Consider the following 19,535-nt stretch of genomic DNA (forward strand, 5'->3'; position numbering starts at 1 on the left):
GGAAATGGTTATCCGTCCTTGGGAGCAAAAGTGAATACTGCTCTTTAACCTCAGAACAAGGGAAGTCCTCAATATCCTAAGGCAATATTGCTTCTGTGCAGAATTCTATTAGCTGTGGAACACTTTTGTGGTTTGAGATGACTATATTGTACGCTGGACATTAGGCGAAGGGGAAAGGCAACCTCACGGCTGCCTTCAGCTCCTTGCTTTGAAGCTTGGCCAATGATTTGTTGGCAGGGCAGCTGGCCATGCAGTTCAAAGGGGAGTTTAATCATCATCCCCTGCCCAGTTCTCCCAGTTAACATTTCCTGCCTTGCCCAATCACTTCCTATCAGAAGCGTTTTGGTATGGAATTTCAGGCGGTGTGGCTTCCCAGTCCAGCAGGATTTTTTTCTTTAATCAAGCATCTCCACCCCTGGCTAGCAGGAGGACAAAAGGTTGCATTCCTCAGCAGTGGGGGTGGGAAGACATGAGTTCTCTCAAAGCTTGAGCACTTGAGAAGTGGAGGAAGGAGATTAGCTGCAGAATCGGTCTCTTCATTTGAACTAGGAAAGTCTCCCACTGGCAAACAAAAATAGAGCGGGGTTCAAGTATGATAAAAACGAAACAGGAAAGTGTCTCTGGGTGGGAATGCCAGGAATGGCCTGTCCTGGAGACTTGTAATTCACTCTGCCTGAGGGGCGGTATGCAACTGGGAAGTTAAGAACACCCCTCCCCAAAGGGCAGCCGCCTGTAACCCAGTTCCATCTCTATGTGTTGGGCTATGTCTTCACCACCATGACAATTCGCCATACTGGCTGGGAATTACGGGAATTGTATTCCAGCTTGTGGGAGGCTGTCCTAAGGGCTTGATATTGATCTGTTTGGATAAAAGGAAATCTAGGACTCTCCTAACCTGTATGAATCTACCCACTGCCTAAAGTTGTTATCCCAGCTTCAGCTCTCCTGTAAAATCAGTTTGTTTAGCGAGTGCCAGAGCCTCTTGCAGTGGCAGCTCCCCAAGACATCTTTGGGGTTCTAAGTGAGCCTTGAAAATGTCTACTAGTCAAGTGGACTTTTTATTAACTCTGTTTTTATAAATTTCTAGCTGTGCTGTTTTAACATGCGTAGTTTCTTAAAATCATTTGTTACTCTTTCTTACACTGTTAAGTTCCTGGCAAATATTTTCTAAAAGGCATGGTATATATCCAAAAACGATAATCACTCACGCAAATAATGTGCTCAGATGTGAATGCTGGCAAGATTGGAGGCAAAATGAGGCCACTGGGAAACCAGCATGCTGGGATGGGGGTGTAGAAGTGCCAAAAAAAAAAAAAAAAAACCACTTGTATAATGCAAGGAAAGTGGTTCACCCTAGATGCCCCCCTGTCCCTTCCCAGGCCACTGCCACGTTTGCGGCAACAACAACAAAAAACAGTTTAAGTCAAGTCATATGGGGGTGGGGTGTCCTCTGGGCCTGGTAAACCTCTGCCCTAGATGGTGGGAATCTATGAAGGAGTGTTACCTATGGTGTTGGTAGTTGGACTGGAATAGCTTTTAGTATTTTGAGTCGATTTCATGACAAATCTGCACCCGTCTTAATGTGTATCTGCAAAAGAAAGTCCCATTGAATGTGTGAAATTTTCCCAGTGGGCTTGGAAACTCATTTTAAAGAGTAGCACTAGATATGTGAACATCACCAAATGTGAACAGACTTACTTATGTACGCAAAGATTTCAAAAGCTTATTTTTGAGAGTGGGCAAAAGGGAATTGCAGCTGGCCTACTTAAATATGTCTAGTTTTGCAAGCTGGGGCATCTTTCCGTAGGTGTCAGTATGCAGACAATATAGTGGGTGTGTCAGATTGTTCAAGCATACTGACCCCACCAGTATCACTCGTGATCTTGCATTGATCAAATACCGCCTGGTGTGATGAGGTTACGACTCTGGAAGCCCTGTGCAATTCATGACCAGAATAGACTTGCATGGTTGGTGTGTGGCGAAGTGGGGAGGGCAGGGGACACAAGCAGCTGAAAGAGCAATAAATAAAACTCACTGGGAAGTTATTCAACATCATAAAGCATGCTGGGTTTCTGCAGTGTATTCCTGCAGCCTTGCATGTTAGAAAGAAACAGACACATACAATTGTAGTTCACACCAGTTATACCTGTAACTTTAATTAGCCATGGAAATTAATAACCAGCGCTGTGCTGCTAACTTGTTCAGCTGCATCTTTCAAATAACTAGGTATTGGTAGCAAAGCTGCTTTCATTGCACATGGATTTATTGTTCCCTGTAAGGGCTACTGCTTGTAACACATATATTGAACCCAGAGTATCTTGCATGGCATTGTTGCTGACCTTGGGCCTCAAACAGCATAATATGACATAAACACTGTGCTTAATTCATGCCTTGTCACACTGACTGGTATCTGCTAGAACCTCTTACATTAACAAAACAAAACAAAACTCCAGCCCACACCAGTATGTAGAGAATGTGTAAAATCTTGTAACTATGACTGGTTCCAGACTTCGTCATACATAGAGTAAACCCACTGAAATCAAAGGGACTTAAGTTGGTCATGTACCTTAAGCCCCATTGATTTAAATAGGTTTACTCTGGCTAAATTGGGATCCGACCCTATGTCTACTCTGTGTTTTGCTTAGCAGTGGCTATGAACACAAAGGTCCTTCAATTGAAGACTTAAAGAAAAGTTGGAGTTTCAAATAGCCAACGAGCATAACTTAGGTAGGCATTACAAAAACAACTGTTTAAGGACCTGAGTTGTGTTGGGTCGAAGATGGGATACCTTGTGGGAATGAATAGATTTGCTTGAAGAATACCACACAGGATGCTTATTTCTCTCCTAAGTGACGCATCTCACCTACACACACTGAACAGCTGCTGCTTCACTGCCAAGCCCATGTTCAGGCATGCCCCTGTTAGCCAGCCGACATCTTGTGATACTTGAGGCTGTCCACGCTTATTCTCTCCCTGCTCCTTTTCTTCCCAACTTCACTCTGTAGTGGGCTAGAGTGACCTGTGGTTGTTCTTTCTTTCTGTGCATTGTTGCAGGATGTGTATCAGTGCCGTTTCAGAAACCTTCCATGCACCCAAGAAACGAAAATTGGCACCAATCAATTATTTGTTTGGTATCCGGTTCCAAAATCTACAACTTTTCAGGAAACAAATGCTTTTATAATAAAACAAAATTAATCTTTTGTCTGAAAACGTATGCAGCACTATACCAAATTAGCCAAACCCACCTATTGCACAGAAGAGTAGTGAATTGCTTCTCTTCTTGTTGCACCATCTTAAAGTAGATGATGGCATTATTAAAGCAGCTAAAGGAGCAGAAGTTGTGAAGGTCTAAGAATTATATGCAGTCTCTGAATTAAAAGGGGAACGTGTTCTATTTTCTACTGGCCATCCCAATCACTTCCTAGCCCTGGGCACTTGGCAGTGGTCTCTCAGGTCATTCTCATCCTGATGTAAATAACTTTTCCCTCTACCTGTCAAGATTTTCTCAGATTGCCCTCGTAGCAAAGAGGTAACCAACCCAAGAGTCCCTTATGGCTCCACCCCTTGTAAAATCATTGATCTGTTGGGGGGGACGGACCAAAACAACTTCAGGTCTGTGAGTTGAGTACTTACGTGCAAGGCCAGTGCGAATTCATTTGTGTACACCTCTTTAGGGTACAACAACAGATGAATGACACTGCCTTAGCAACAATGGCAATTTAATCGCAGCCCTGACATTCAAGCAAGGTAAATCTCAACATTCATGTCAGGCTCTTTGAAAAACGAAAATTGGACTCGCATTAAATTTAAACAGGCAAGAGGTTTCATATGAAGGCTTACGTGATTGGATATTACTATTCTGCTCCTGTATAAGTCTGCTCCTTAATAGCATTGGGGAATAACTATCATTAAGAGCTTAGTATTCACGTCCATCTCTGCAGACAGCTTCTCACTAATGCACATAAGGACCAATAAGAATGGGCAGCAGGTTTGCAATAGTCCCAGTGAAGAATAACCCTTTGCGTCTTTAAAAAAATAAAATAAAAAATCTGGTGGCCTGTGTCAGTATTCCAATATTGCCCTCTTTATGCTCTCTCCCAATTTTACAGTCTGCCAGATAAACATATCAGCTTTGTATTTTGTTCCTTAGACAAGCCCAGTCAATCTGCTTAGAGTTTACTGTTGAAGTGATCAAGTCCGGTCTTGGCTGAAAATCCCCCATCAAAAGCTGCATTAAGAACTTCATCCAGGCAGCTTGTCATCACAAAATTCAGATCCTGCCGTACATTTGCTGAAATCTCCTCAAGATCCTTTTCATTTCTTTGAGGAATGATAATTCTCTTCAGACCAGCTCTGTGTGCTGCCAGGACTTTGTCCTTAATTCCTCCAACCTGTTAAGGGCACAGAAATAAGGTGGGGTTTTTTTTTGTGTGTGTATGTAACGAAACAAGATTGAGGTGGGATACTTTTAGCAGAATAATGGCCCGTTGGTAGTGGTGAACACAGTGTGCGGTTCATTCTAAGTCAATTAATTACAATGGGAGAGAAAGGTACACAGCGAATGCATAACAATCTACTTAATTTGTGTTTCTGATGGGCAGATTTCTGGAGGCCCATGTATGGGAAAAGCCATACATGTTTCTTCTTTTGGGAGGGAGGTAGCATATTGGTTCCCCTTTCCCCTTTATTTTGGCACCAGCATATGAAAGAAGGGATTTGCACAAGACCTGAAGTCCTATCATCAGTTTCAGCTCAAGGACCAGTTCTGGAAATGTTTCAATGTGCAGAAACTGACAAGGGAAGTCTTCAGACTTTGTTCTGAGATTAGTCAGTTTCTGTTCCAGGGCAAACCTGGTCTCTGCAGGCTGAGCAGTGCCTTACAATAGCACATGGTTGCCACTGGTAATGTTATCTGCCTCTATCCATATTTGGTAAGAATATATAATTCTGGGTTAGGATAATATAGGATTCCCCATGAGAAACACATCCTTTGAGGCAGATGCCTGGATTTCCCACAACAAAAATGAGAACTGACCGCTTTACGTCTTTGTGCAATAAATGGACTTTCTAGAAAGGCCCACTAGGAAAGGAGAACCACTATGCCTGACATCCCCTGTTATTAACAGGCAACACCAAAACTTAGGTTTGTTCATTAGGAACACAGGAAGCTGCCTTGCGTCAGGTCAGGTGAGTTGACCATCTTGCTGAGAATTGTTCTGGGTTCCCAATACTAGAACCCAATTGTGTCATCCCATGAAGCTGATTGGTGGAAGATTAAGGACCGTTCAAAGGAAGTGCTTTTCACACAGTGCATAAACTCTGGAATTTGCTACCGCAGGATGTAGAGAAGGGCATCAATTTGGAAGGCTTTAAAAGGGGATTAGACAATGATTGGAGGATAAAGCTATCAATGGCTAATAGTCCTGGTGGCTATATGTTACCTCCAGTATCAGAGGCAGTAAGCCTATAAAGCCAGTTGCTAGGGAACATGGGTGGGAGGGTGCTGTTGCACCATGTCCTGCTTATTGGTTCCTGGCTGATAGCTGGTTGGCCACTGCGTGAACAGAGTGCTGGACTAGATGGACCACTGCTCTGATCCAGCACAGCTCATATGTTCATATGTCTACCTTGGTTGTAAGCAGCGCTCCAGAAGACTTTCTTGTCACCTGCTCCTTAATTCTTTTAACTAGAAACACCGGGGAATTGAAGCAGTGACATTCTGATTTCAAAACTTGTTGCTCTGAACTGTGTTATTTGAAATTCTCATTCTGTTGCATTAGAGTGAATACTGCAATAAGGGTTGGTTTTGAACTGCCCCTCCTGACTGTACAGTATTTGTGCAAGAAATACCGGTGGGAGAAATTGCAAGCAGGCAGATTAAGCTGCACTAAGTCAGGGTCCTGCAACCTCTTTCAGCCCGAGGGTGGAATTCTATTTAGGAACAGCTTTTGGGAGCTGCATTCTAGTGGTGGTGGGCTAAAGGTAAAAGGGGCAAGACCAAAATTACCATCATTAAAGCTCTTACTGACAGAAATTAAACTTCAGGAGAGGAATTTCAACCTTTTAGAATGGGATGATTGGTGGTTGGAAGAAAGGGGTCGGAGTCATCTGAGGGCCAGATTTGCCCCCAGACCTGGGGTCCTGCACCTCTAAACTAAACTTTTCACAAGCTCTCAAATATTTAGGCAGCAAAAGGTGACTTTCCAGATGCATATACTAGCCCCACAAATGCTTGGGGCTAGCGCACCGTGTTCAGCTGTGTGGGTCAACACGTACAGGCCTGCCCTTTAGGGCCTGCTGAATGCCACAGGAGGAAAACTTAACGCTGCATACAAATAAGATGGAAAAGCAGCAGGAAAGAAGCAGGCAGTTGTCTGTCACCAAGGATGTGTTTCTCTGTACACAAAATGCGTCTCCAACCCCATAGCAAGCTATTGGCTGGCTAAATGTAACCCAGACGTCCATGCCAGCATTCCCCTCATAGTTGAAGCCACACTCCCATATGCTACACTTTTGTCACTAAGAAAATCTCAACACCCGCCCCTGCCCACCCTTTTCAACCAAGGGTTCCAATAAATACGACACATTCTCATTCAGGAGGAGATACCTTGAATTAAGGCAGTTTAGACATTTCTAATTAACACATCCGAATCTCGACAGCGACGGTTATAAAGATCTGGGCTATTTCCAGGTGTCATCAAGAGAGAAGTGGGAGAAAGTAAACTGATTGTATCTGGAAACAGAATTCCTTCTTTCGCAGCCCCCTGAGAGTGAAGTAATGATGTAGCCACAGTTCCAATTAAGGCAGCATCTGACAAAATTAACCCCACTACTGCAAGGAATAACTATGATCTGCTCTACTGTTCTCTTGGAAATGTCCGCAGCAGATTACTCGGCTCTAACGTAAAGCAGGTTCTCTCTCCCCAACCCCAAAATAAAGTCCGTGTTAACTGTCAGTTTTGTAGGACTCTGCGAACTACACTGGAAGACTACAGAACGCTGGCTGGGAATGAAACATAACAAGCCTAGGTATGCAGCTTAGAATAAAGGTTTAACAATATCATTCTCTCTGAACAATACTCACTGGAAGAACAAGGCCTCTTAGGGTAATTTCTCCAGTCATGGCTACATCTGAACGCACGAGCCGCCCACTGAAAAGTGAGGCAAGGCAGGTTACTATGGTAACACCAGCAGATGGTCCATCTTTTGTGACCGCTCCAGCTGGGAAGTGCAGATGGATGTCTGTGTTGTCAAGGAGATCAAAACTTCCAGAAGCTTTAAGAAAGAGAAAAGGGTGGTGGGTAAGGGGGGGAGGAGGCGCTTGAGTGTAGAAATTTCAAACCTGTGGTGTTTCTGGTCTTTGTTCTCAAAATAAATAAATAAATAGACAAACAACCCGCACCACTGGAGGACTAACGCTGGTTCCATTTGGCAGCATTTGAAAGAAGATTTGTGGCAGCAAAAAAAAGGGGGGGTGACAGAAGGAGAAGAAAGAAAACACCTGCATCTCAATATACTACTTACTCTTTCATCTTAAAAGCGGGGGGGGGGGGGGGACATTTCAAGATGAACCAGTTGAATGGCAGTACAAACGCTCTTAAACAATTTGTCAATCGGTTGATTAAATATCCCATTTAATTGGCCAGCAGAGTCTTTTTTTAAAAGGTTTTTCTGTAAGGGCTTATAAAATCTATAAAAATCTTTTATGTATATTGTTGTACACCTCCTTGTGAGGGCATATGCGGCCAAAAAGTGTTCTAAATTAATAAAATAAAAATGGTAAAGGCCCTTAGACAAGGCGTGTGTGTGTGTGTGTCTGTGTGCGTGCGCGCATACACGTACGCACGAGTGTACAAGAGAGAAGAGGGAGCGCTTTTGTGAAGTTGCATGCTGCAGAGAATCATGCGTTACTTAAAACCAATCAATACATAAAATGGTTAACAGGCTGGAGCATCTCCCCTATGAGGGAAGGTTGCAACAGCTGGGATTGTTTAGCTTGGAAAGAAGGAAGCTAAGGGGAGACATGATAGAGGTGTACAAAATTATGCATGGTATGGAGAATGTGGATAGGGAGACATTTTTCTCCCTCTCTCAAAATACTAGAGCCCGGGGTCGTCCCATGAAGCTGATTGCTGGGAGATCCAGGACAAATAAAAGGAAGTTCTTCTTCACACAGCGCATTGTTAAATTATGGAATTCACGACCACAAGATGAAGTGCTGGCTACCAATTTAGATGGCTTTAAAAGGGGGTTGGATAAATTCCTGGAGGAGAAGGCTATCAATGGCTACTAGCCCTGATGATTATGTACTACTTCCAGTATCCGAGGCAGTAAGCCTGTGTGCACCACTTGCTGGGGAATATGGTCCCTGGTCGACAGCTGGTTGTCCACTGTGTGAACAGAGTGCTGGACTAGATGGACCCTCGGTCTGATCCAGCATCAGGGCACTTCTCATGTTCTTATGTTCAATATACACCTTTTCCTTAAAAAATTACTGGGTTTACTCATATGAAAATGCATGCAGTTATAATCAGTTACCTGATGGACTAAAACAGCAACCCTATGCTCCTGAGGAGGGTCCTTAAAGGGACAAAGAATGTAAACATTCCTTCCAGGGGCAAAGAGGGACATCTGCAGGCAGAGGCCTCCCTGGTGCCATGGTGGAAAGAGGCAGGCCCTAAAGTTTGGCCAGGAACTACGTCAGCCCAGGAACTGCTGTAGTTAGTTAATTTTCTTCCCAGTGGTGTAAATGGGAGGAAAACAGAAAAAAAAGATGTGTATGAAGGGGGGGGGGGGAATGGTAAAAAGCACCCCTCCACCATGGATTCTTCCCCAGCCTCAAAGGAATTCTCTGCCTGAATTTTTTAAGTGGGTTGACAGTCATAAAAAAGCTTAGCACTGATAAATGTTCTTCTAATTTTTCAAAACACTTCAGATACACAATCTTACAGCATAATCCTATCCCTATCTACTCAAAAGTGGGACCCACTGAGTTCAATGGGACTTACTCCCAGGTAAAAGTGTATAGCAACACTCTGAAGTAGGTCAGTATCATCCCCAGATGTGGGACTGAGGCTTTCTGCCTTAGAAAAGAAGAGATCCTTACCATCCTTTGTAAAAGCAATTTAAAGAATCTGCTTGCAGAACACTCACCGGAGCTGGTCCATCAAAGCTAACCATGTTCTTTTTAATGTCTGTGTAGTTTTTAAATATGCATGTGATAAACCATCCTGAAACCCACCCACCCTTTTCTGGAAGCCGGCTTTTATCGCCTAAGGCGGGTTGGCAAAGGAAGAACTGGCAAAGGAAGCTCCTCCACCAGTCCTTCTTATGAGTAAAAAGCAGGAAAGTAGAATCTTTGCAGGTTAGTAGCATTCTGGGACTAATTTAGAAGGCTGTGCTAGGGACTGAACCTGGGTGCATTCGCATACCTTGCACGTGCTCTACCGCGAAGCTCCAGCTATCGCTCAACAACTTGCAACGCCCTAAGCAAAACACGTTCCACCCAAAGTTGTACTGCAGATGCCCTCGCTTCTGTAGTCCAGGGCAGGCAAGAAAATCTGGAAGCGTTCAAGAGCCATTTTTATGTACCCTTGAGGCTCACACCCAGCTCCTCTCCTTGTGTCCTTCCACACGTACCATTGGTCAGCTGGTATTTCTTTGCATTGCTGCGCAGCCAGCTGATGGCGAGGTGCGCCGACTCCTTCATGACATCGCCCAGCTGGCCGGTCAGAGTGAGCTGGCCTTCCCCGTCCATTCGGCTGGCTTCTACGAACATGATCTCCCCCCCCAAGGGAGTCCAAGCCAAGCCAATTGCTACACCTGGTTGATTCAGCCGCTCGGATACCTGGAAGGAAATAAGAGACAAGAAGATTTCCATGGAAAAGGAATACCGAGCCCACTCTCAAACACAAAGGAACGTTGCCAAACAACACTGTCGGCTTGAACTAGTTTTTCTGAGACGTTACAATTATACAGTAATTCTAGCAGTCCTGCTAATTTCAAAACGGCAGTAAAGCCAAAGTGGGTTTCCGAAAGACATGAGTGAGAAATTCCCTGTTTCATGGTGTGGGCCAAAGGCTGGAACCATGGGGTCTGGGAGAGCCGTTTTCACTGCTTCGCGACCCCGGGTCCTCAGGGAAGTGGTCGTCAAATTGCCACCAACCGGTTCCCCTTTTTCTAGATGGCAGTAAATGACCCATCTGACATGACCACTGTGACGAAGAATGAAAATGAAAGTGCAGCGAACGCCGTACATGAATCTCATGAGCAGTTACCCATACGCTGTCCCCATACATGCCTGCACTTACAAGACCACAACTGGGCTGCAGAACGTAGCCTGAGGAGCCCGATCTTAATACCTGGTACGAATGCCACCCTATTTCATCCCTTTCCAATAGAAAGCGTTGCAAAACGGTTACAGAAATGGGAAGTGCATCACGTGATGCTGCCGTTCCGGGTGGCAAACCATGACCTGATTCACAAATGAATACCTGTTACCAGCTTTACAACAAGTCCAGCTTACGAATTTATTGCAGCTATTTGTAACTAAGAAGCACACTCCAGAAGTCGCTTTCCAAAAAGAAATAGGTAAAATAGCTGCTGTCAGTTGCTGAGAATTCGTTAAAAATACTAAGGTACAGCGACCCTGTTCGGACGACACGCTAAGCCACAGTGGTTAAGCATTTTGAGCTAAACATCATGGTTTAGCGTGTTATGTGAACCATGACTTAGCATGTCATGCGAACCGTTCCTAACCATGGTGGCTACATAACCACGGTTTAAACATGCCCACTAACCATTGGCTGCAAAAAGGCTTACCGGCCTAACCATGGCTTAGTGTTTATCTACTAATCACAGGAAGTTGAAGCTTTCTGTCTTTAACCTTTTCAGAAGTTTATTACTGGAATGGATGCAGGAACATTTTTTGCAGTGTGGATCATTTTAAGAACCTTAGCCTGTAGACAAAGCAAGAAGTGCTTCAAGGGAAATGTTACTTCTTTTTTACGTGATGTTTACACACATTAACATTTTCCTGTTATAGTAAATATTCCTAAACCAGGCCAAGGAAACTGTAGGCAGATGCAACTGAGACAGCTTTCTGAAAGGGCAGATCTGCAAAGACATACTTGGGGGAAAGTTTCCCAAGACAGAGTGAGGGAGCCTAACTGGGTATTTCATGAAGTAGAGAATAGCGTTGTGGTTTTTGTAATAGTGATAAAAATAATGAGTGAAAGCTTTCTGACACCGGCACAGAAAAAAAAAAACTTTTCATTTATTTTTGTACGTTTTATGGGACAGCCCAGATCTAGGACTTTTTGTTTGCGCTGATGTTTCGATTTTAATTTGTTTTAGCATTAATGCTGTCAATCTCTTTTCCGCCTGTTCAGCCTGTTTGCGATTTTGCCATCTGCCCCTGCCCCTCTTAGAAGAAAAGTTAGTCTCAAAACTACTAAAATCTTAAAACAGAGGTGGGCAGACTTCAGGGATCTACTTTGTTTCTTCACTAGAACCTCAAGATCCACCAACAAGAGGCTGGTCCAACAGACTTACGCTTAGAATTAAATAATTATAACCCTAGGAAATTATTTTGCAGAAAATACCAAAACTGAATGGAGCTTACAGTCTTTCCCCATAAAAATCCCTGCCTGGTTACCCCAAGCTTTCTTCATTTCAGAAGTATAATTCAGGGCAGTGTTGTGGGAGCAGGTGGGGTGGGAAGTAGGAGTCATTTTGTAAGAACAGTAGAAAGTTTCCTAAAACAGAGTGGTGGAGCCTAACTGGGTATTTCATGAAGTAGAGAATAGCGTTGTGGTTTTTGTAATAATGATAAAAATAATGAGTGAAAGCTTTCTGACACTGGCACAGAAAAAAAAACTTTTCATTTATTTTTGTACGTTTTATGGGACAGCCCAGATCTAGTGTTCTTACATAACTGGGAGCCAGAAATCCTTGGCGACCTGCAAAATAACCCAGAGATCTACCAGTAAATCCAGATCTACGTTCTGCCCTAAGAGAGCAAGTTATACTTAAACTATACTTCCAGGGGGTCAGCAGTCTTGTCCATCTGTTTCTCCCAGTGGCTATTACCCAGTATTCATGCATGGTATTACGAGGAAAAAATGGCAGGCTAGAACTAGGGCATCAGCAGCCTATGGGTGAGCAGAGAAAGAAGTGAGAAGAGGAGAAATAGTTTCAAGAACAAGTATTCCTATATACCAGAGTGCAGAGTGCAGAGTGCCCTGTGCCCTCCTGTGGGTCCATCTGGGTCTCTAGAATTCCCCAGACGGACCCCTTTCACTTGGCCCCACACCTTACCCTCAACCACCAATCGTTCTGTGGTTTCCTGGCTTTTGAGCAGCTGTTCCTCCATTCTGAAAGGTTGAAATGCCTCTCCTAAAGCTTAGTCTGATCTATTCCGGCAGGCCTATCCAGTGGAATTTTAGGATGCTTTTAGGATGTTTTAATAATGTATACTATGTTTTTAATTCATTTTTATGTAATTTATACTTATAGTTGTTCCCTGCCTCGATCCAAATGGAGAGGCGGGTAAGAAATAATAATAATATTTATTGTTGTTGTTATTATTATTATTATTTGGCGGTAAGAGCAGTAAGTTAAAATGTGCCAGTCTTTTCCTAATATTTTGTCCCCTTTTGCCTTTGGCCTCACCCGCCACCGGTATGCAGCTCCCGAAAGCTTCTCCGAAATGCAATTCGTCCTTGGGCTGAAAGTCTTTTTGCACTGAAAGGGGTGATCCCATTTCAAAAACTCATCATGTTTTAAACAGTTTTAGGGCACACTCTGCCATCTTCTCAGAGAGGTGAAAGGGAGTTATAGATACACAGCCAGACTGTCGTCAGGATCCTATTTCAAAATTCCACTAACTGACCATGCACCTACTTAGTGTGCACCATTGATTGCCATCCTGAAAGGGCAGATTCGGATACTTCAGTGTGCAGTGTTTTTAGAAACGGCTTCACAGAGCACTTTGGCTTATAAAATTATAGGCCTAATTTATTTATTTATTTTTTAAAAAAATATTTCATTTGAAAAAGGCCTTCCGGAATCAATTCAATTACTTTGGGTTTTCAATTTCTCCCTGGGCTGAGTGCCGACATGCGAATTGCCTTTGCGGGGTCTAGATTTCCAACGAGTTATTGATGGCAGAGTGAAGGTCAGAGGTGAAGCTCTCAGCGCTAAGGAGACAGGGGGGGAGCGAGAGGCCCGCTGCAGGCTGCAGAAAAGAAAAACAAATGGAACCAATCTGGAATGTTTTTCACCGAGATGGAAGCTGTACTCTTCACTGGGGAGAAAAAGGCAAGGGCAGCTAGGAATAAAGAAATCATTTTCAAGCCCACTTCTTATTTGAGGCTCCTACCCAGAAATTTTGGTCACTGGTAATGTTCAGATTGCGTCCACCTGGAACTGGTTACAAAAACTCGAGTTCGGAATGCACACACACGCACAGCCATCCACCGGAGATTTGACATTTTGCCCTAAAGCCTTTATCTGTTTCTAGCCTTAGACCTACATTTCCATGGAAGCTGTTGCTACTCCTTATACATCAACATCCATGTTTACAAAGCTACAGTAAAAGAGGGCTCCCTACTCCGTCTTGGACATAAGCAGAGTTGCCTTCATTGCTAAAGCAGTCTGGATGCAGTCAATTGACTCTTGAAAGAGTGTTTTTGAGCCCATGGTCTACACCAAGAGTAAGCAACCCTTTTTCTATTGAGGGCCACTTTCCTTCAGAGGCTATCTGACGAGAGCCAGAAACTTCTCCCTCTTTGTTTTCTTGCCACTTCCTTTTCCTTCTCTCTCTCTCTGGCACACTCTCTTCCTTCCCCTCTCTCCCAGGAGGCAACTGAGGAAGGGACAAATCACTTTTGCCAGAGACCTGTAACAGATGGCTTGGCGAGAGCTTCTGAAATTAGGCCAAACGCTACTTGACATTAGGACCTGCTCTACACCTTAAGACAGTGGTTTTCAATTGGTGGGTCAAAACTCTAAACTGGGTCGTGTGATCAGTCCAGATAGGTTGCGGCAAAGCTATTGCCGCCAGGTTGGGCATGGAGAAAATTGTGAAAGTGGGTCCAAAGTTGCAGGTTGGGAGTCTGAGATGGGTCTCGGGTTTGGACCAGTTGAAGACCACTGCCTTAAGGCACCGGCACTAACAACGCTAGGCTCTCTTTCCTGCCGATACCAAGGAATAAAGTGAATACCAGAACAAGATTATCTTTTAGAACCATGATCCAACATCAGATAGTACAGGTTCAAGAACTGAAATCCCTACTGTTTGGGCACATGCTGTCAATGAAAGAAAAGGAGCAACTGGCAAAAGTAGATGTTAAATTATCCTCCAATAATCAATCTCTCCACAGCATACTAGTGTAGATTATGTATGTTAGCCCAAGTGAGGATCCTCTAGTAGTGCAAGAGGGAGGAGGTAATCTATAATGACTTCAGGTTGGTTCCCATCCCACGATTCTGCAAGGGAACTGCTTCAAAGACGAGAGAGATACAAAGGGACTACAGTATGGCCTAAACCATACTGTTTGGGTCTTGACACCATAGCTTTGTTTATGCGCTAAGGGTGTAATCCTATGCATGTTTAGACAGAAAAGAATCGTACATCCTGGATGGGGAATGCTGGGAGGACTTTTTCCTGTCTAAACATGCATAGGATTGTGCCCATAGCTGCTCAAATAGTTAAATGCAGGTTAACAGCTTTAGACAAATCTGAATGTGAAGAGGCTTCCTCGCCGCCTTCCCCAGGACTCACTTCCCAACCAGGCCCTTCGAAAAACAAAATCAACAACTCATCCATACAAGCTACACAGAAGCAAGACCAAAAACAATTGGAGAGTATAAAAAATAAAATAAACATAATTACCTCCAGTTCGTACATTGGTGGCCCAAGGATGTCTTTCAGGGCATGGAAGTCAATTACAATGGGCATTTCGGGAGGTAGAGCCAGGTCAGCAGTGTCACTGATAGCATCAGGTTTTGTATCTTCTGCGACATGCTCTTTACACTCTTTAAAAACATTTTAAATATAACGTCACTTCAGATTTGGAAATGAAAAACAACCCAGTAGCAATTTCAAGAGAATGGCCATGTTCCACTGAGCATATCTCAGCTCGATTAGCTGAGATATGAATGAGCCTCTTAGATTTGCGTGCAGCTCCTTCGCATGATCAAGCTAACAAACCAGAAAAAGTCTATTAACTATAGTTTCCCATTTCAGCCAAACCAGGAAGCTGTGGTTAACAGCTTTAAAACAAGCCGGGATTATTAAACCCGTTTCAAACCATGGTTTAATATCCTGATTTGTTCCAAAGCTGTTAACCAAAGTTTCACAGTTCGGATGAAATAGGAAACTATCATTAAATGGAAGACTTCCTGGTTTGTTTGCTCCCATTGCGAATGGGCTGTCAGAAAGCTGGTTCATGGCTTATTAAGCCAAGACATGGTTGCCCAAACTGTCCCAATCTATATGATGCTAAGGGATTTTGCGATGGTGGTGATGAAATCCCTGCCAATGGCTGGTTCCACTAACTGGCTGGACAGCCACAAGGCTTCTCAGCTATGCTGATCCTAAGTGTCAGTGATTGGACAAGTTGCTATGCTACTGTAATCCTTTAGAAATCTCAGGGTGCAATCCTATGCATCTTTCAACTGAAAAAGGTCCTACAAGTCCCAGGGGAATGATGGCAGTTGTGGGACTTTTTTCTGTCCAAACATGCACAGGATTGTGCCTTTAGCATGCGAAACTATTGCTGTTGGGCCCAATGAGTGGAAATACCTCCACATGGCAAGATATAAATGAGCTCCCTTAAGCTCACAGCAACTACAGATATGCTACTGCTTAGTCCTTTGTTTTCTACAGGGTGCTTCCATTTGAACCTGGGGGGAATGATTAAGGCTGGCACATTATGTGGGAGGGGAGGGGCCATAGTTCAGTGGTAGACCACATGTTTTGGACACAGAAGGTAGGGATGTCAGAGGAATCCGCAACAGAATCAAATGAGTTCAAATTTCTACAAATCCAGCCCACAGATTCTACAGCGGACCAACTTTTCGCATGGATTCCATTTCTTTTGCTTTCTGGAATTTTGAGCAAATTTAGTCATTAAAAAAACATTTTTTTTAAAAAAAAAAATCCAGAGCCAAAAATGTGCGCTTCCCCCATAGGCTAACACACAACAATGCATATTTTTGTGTGATTTGCACATTTGGGGAAGGGAGATTTGGGTAAGTGTGATTCAGTAAATGGGGGGGGGGGACTCCAATTCCATTTATGATTGGACAACGGAATGAAAACCACCTAACAATCTGTGAAACACAGACAGGAGAGATCTCACAACCCTAGAAGGAGGCCCAGGTTCAATCCCTGGCATCTCCAGTTACAAGAATGACCTAAGGGTGTGATAGAAAAGACCCTTGTCTTCTCAAGACCCTAAAGAGCTACTGCCAGACAGAATAGTACTGGACCACTTAGATAATTGACCTGGTATAGAAGAGCTTCGTGGAATAAGTCCAGTTGGACAAACTCACTTCCAAATGCACATGGCTAGACATGGGGTGCAAGTTGAAGACTGGCTGTAGGTATTCCCCATTTTCATAGAGAATTTGGGACACGACCCACTGGGAATCGGGGCTCTTATCTGGCTCCCTGATATTTCTGTGCACTTTGCATAGCAGAACTTTCAGTGGGATTTTACTATTGGATTTTGGTCTAAGGAAATAAAAGAAAGGAGTTGGGACGGAGAACGAGAAGGTGCCAAGTCCAAATGCTGCATTTTTATTTATTTATTTGCTGACTTTCCCTTAAGTGTGTTAACCACAGTGCAGCTGTATTCAAAGCTTGCAGCTGCTTACAGCCCCGTCACCTTGGGGATTGGTATTTTCATTCATGTTCCTGCAGAGAGATTGGCTGAAGTTGCATTCTGGGCTCTTTAGAAGGGGAAAAGCACATAAATGAAATGAAACGAAATAAAAACGCAAGCGAGAGGGACTGCCTACTTTTCGTTACAAGCCCAGGTGTTTTAAAGCCTCACACTTGCTATGCAAACACACGGATTAAATACAAATTTCGAGACCCTGGGATTCTACACTCTGCTCATAAAACTCCACATGCTTTAGCCGAAACAGACCTGAGCTTGACCACGATTGTAAAAAAGAACCGTAAGTGTATAACGGCCGCATGGAGATTAAGCCCGGGGTACAACTCACAAGGCAAATTGTGCTGGAATGAAAATGGATGTTTTCCAGATTTTTATTTATTTATTTTAGTTTCGCAATGTTAAATGTAGGCTGTGAGAAAGGGGGGATCTGTCACTTTGCTTCTGACCTGGGAAATACCAGGACTCTCCTCCGGTAGGTAAGGTTGGGGTGCAGAACCCTGTTTGGTCTGGTGGCAGGATGCTCCCCCTCCTGGACCAATCTGGCAAGCTGGGTGATGTGTGTGTGTGAGAGAGAAGCTCCACCCCTTCCCCTGATCTTAGGGCCGGCATCAAGGTAGGGTGACCATATGAAAAGGAAGACAGGAAATTTCAGCAGATATCATTTGTATATATGGAGAATCTGGTGAAATTCCCTCTTCATCACAACAGTTAAAGCTGCAGGAGCTATACTAGAGTGACCTGATTCAAAAGAGGGCAGGGCACCTGCAGCTTTAACTGGTGTGGTGAAGAGGAAATTTCACCAGGTCCCCATATATACAAATGACATCTGCTGAAATTCCCTTTTCAATGGAACTGTTAAAGATACAGGAGCCCAGTCCTCCTTTTCATATGGTCACCCTAATATATGGAGAACCTGGTGAAATTCCCTCTTCATCACAACAGTTAAAGCTGCAGGAGCTATACTAGAGTGGCCAGATTCAAAAGAGGGCAGCTTTAGCTGCTGTGATGAAGAGGGAATTTCACCAGGTGCTGCATACATACAAATGACACCTGCTGAAATTCCCTTTTCAATAGAACTGTTAAAGATACAGGAGCCCGGTCCTCCTTTGCATATGGTCACCCGACATCAAGGGTAGGCCTGGTTGGGCACCGGCCATGACCCACACCCCAGCAGGGGCCCACTGACAAAAGCTCCTCCTCCTCCTCTTCACTATTGCAACCTGCTTGTTGTCCTGCCTCTCTCTTGCCCTGGCCCAGACAACGTTGGTGGAGAGCAGGCTAAGCCACAGGTGCCGATGCCTCCTTGCCCTCCAACTCTCTGCCTGTCAAGCAGGTGAGCGATGGCAATGCCGAGAAAGAGGAGGAGGAGCAATAGCCGCTGGGGAGTGGTTTACAGAGGGAGGGGCCCATTCAGGGTCCCTTGCACAAGGGCCCTCCAAAACCTGGAGCCAGCGCCACCTGATGGCATCTCTCCCCTCCCGTTCTATCTTTCTCTAGTAGAGGGAAGAGTTCTGAGCCTCCCTACGCACAGCGGAAGGAACTCGGCCAACGCTGGGAGAAGCAGCTCATCTTGATCTTAACTTAATTAATGGTTTAATTTGTTTTTAGCTGTGTCTATTTATTGTTTTATATTGTATGGTTTTTATCTGTACGCCGCCCTGAGATTCTAGTGATATAGGGCGGGATACAAATGTTTTAAATAAATAAATAATAAGCACTGGCTGAGTCACATGGTGGCCTCATGCTCCACTCTACATCCTGACTGAGATGGTGGGGGGCTTGATGAACTTCTTACACACACACACACACACACACACACACACACACACACACACGGGTTCACCTTCCTGGGGTGGAAGGTTGAAGGAGCTTGTGTCGGGGATGCACAACCCGCGGGCCGCACATGGCGTCGTGGGGACCCCGCCAAGGGTTTCCCTTGCCCATATTAGCGCTAGCTAGGGAAACCCTTTCCTTATCTCTGATCAACAATGAGAGAGCAGAGATCAGGGTTTCCCTAGTTAGCGCTAATACGGGCAAGGGGAACCCTTGGCGGGGTCCCCACGACGCCACGTGCGGCCCGCGGGTTGTGCATCCCCGACAGAAACAATCAGATGAAGCTCCTTCAACCTGTGACCCAAGAGGACCGCTTCCGACCAGCTGTGAAGGGCAGGCCACTGGAGTGGGGGCAGGCAAAGGGCTGAATCTACAGCTTAAAGTCTTGCTGCCTGCCCGACCCGGAGTGAAGAAACAGAGAGGCCATCAAGGACCCGGCAAGCCACAATACACGGCTGGTGGGACCGCCTTCAGTTTGGTGGACTGAAGCCAGGCAGGCCTGCGCTAGATCATCCAAGACAGCCCAATTTATTACAGCGCTGAACCACCGCAGCTTGGCATCCCTTGCCGTCCTCCTCCTCTCTCATTTTTACAAAACAAACTCCCCCCTGCTTTTCTGGAGCACGGGAGCACCACTCAAATGCCAGCGTGGGCTGAAGTGTGAGCCCCCCCTCCCTGTTTTGTCGGGCTCGCTTCCCCCGTGCACCGTTTTGCCTGCTGCCAAGTTGGGCCACACAAAGGCAACTGTTCGCAGCTTAGTCCTTCTGGGTTTCCTCCAAACGGCCCCAGAAA

General features: G+C 44.7%; 1 protein-coding gene across 1 annotated transcript in view; it reads right to left on the reverse strand.

Annotated features, from left to right (window-relative positions):
* Positions 1–2,124: 2,124 nt before the first annotated feature.
* Positions 2,125–19,535, reverse strand: part of LONP2 (lon peptidase 2, peroxisomal) — a 55,809-nt gene continuing 38,398 nt past the window's right edge. The window contains exons 12-15 of the mRNA XM_063141384.1: positions 14,897–15,039; positions 9,640–9,847; positions 7,085–7,275; positions 2,125–4,391 (exon numbers count right to left, since the gene is read on the reverse strand). Of these exons, the coding sequence (XP_062997454.1) occupies positions 4,170–4,391; positions 7,085–7,275; positions 9,640–9,847; positions 14,897–15,039 (764 nt within the window). The 3' untranslated portion in view covers positions 2,125–4,169. The remainder of the gene's footprint in view (positions 4,392–7,084; positions 7,276–9,639; positions 9,848–14,896; positions 15,040–19,535) is intronic.

Source organism: Elgaria multicarinata, chromosome 14 (assembly GCF_023053635.1).
Source record: "Elgaria multicarinata webbii isolate HBS135686 ecotype San Diego chromosome 14, rElgMul1.1.pri, whole genome shotgun sequence".
NCBI classification, from domain to species: Eukaryota; Metazoa; Chordata; class Lepidosauria; order Squamata; family Anguidae; genus Elgaria; species Elgaria multicarinata.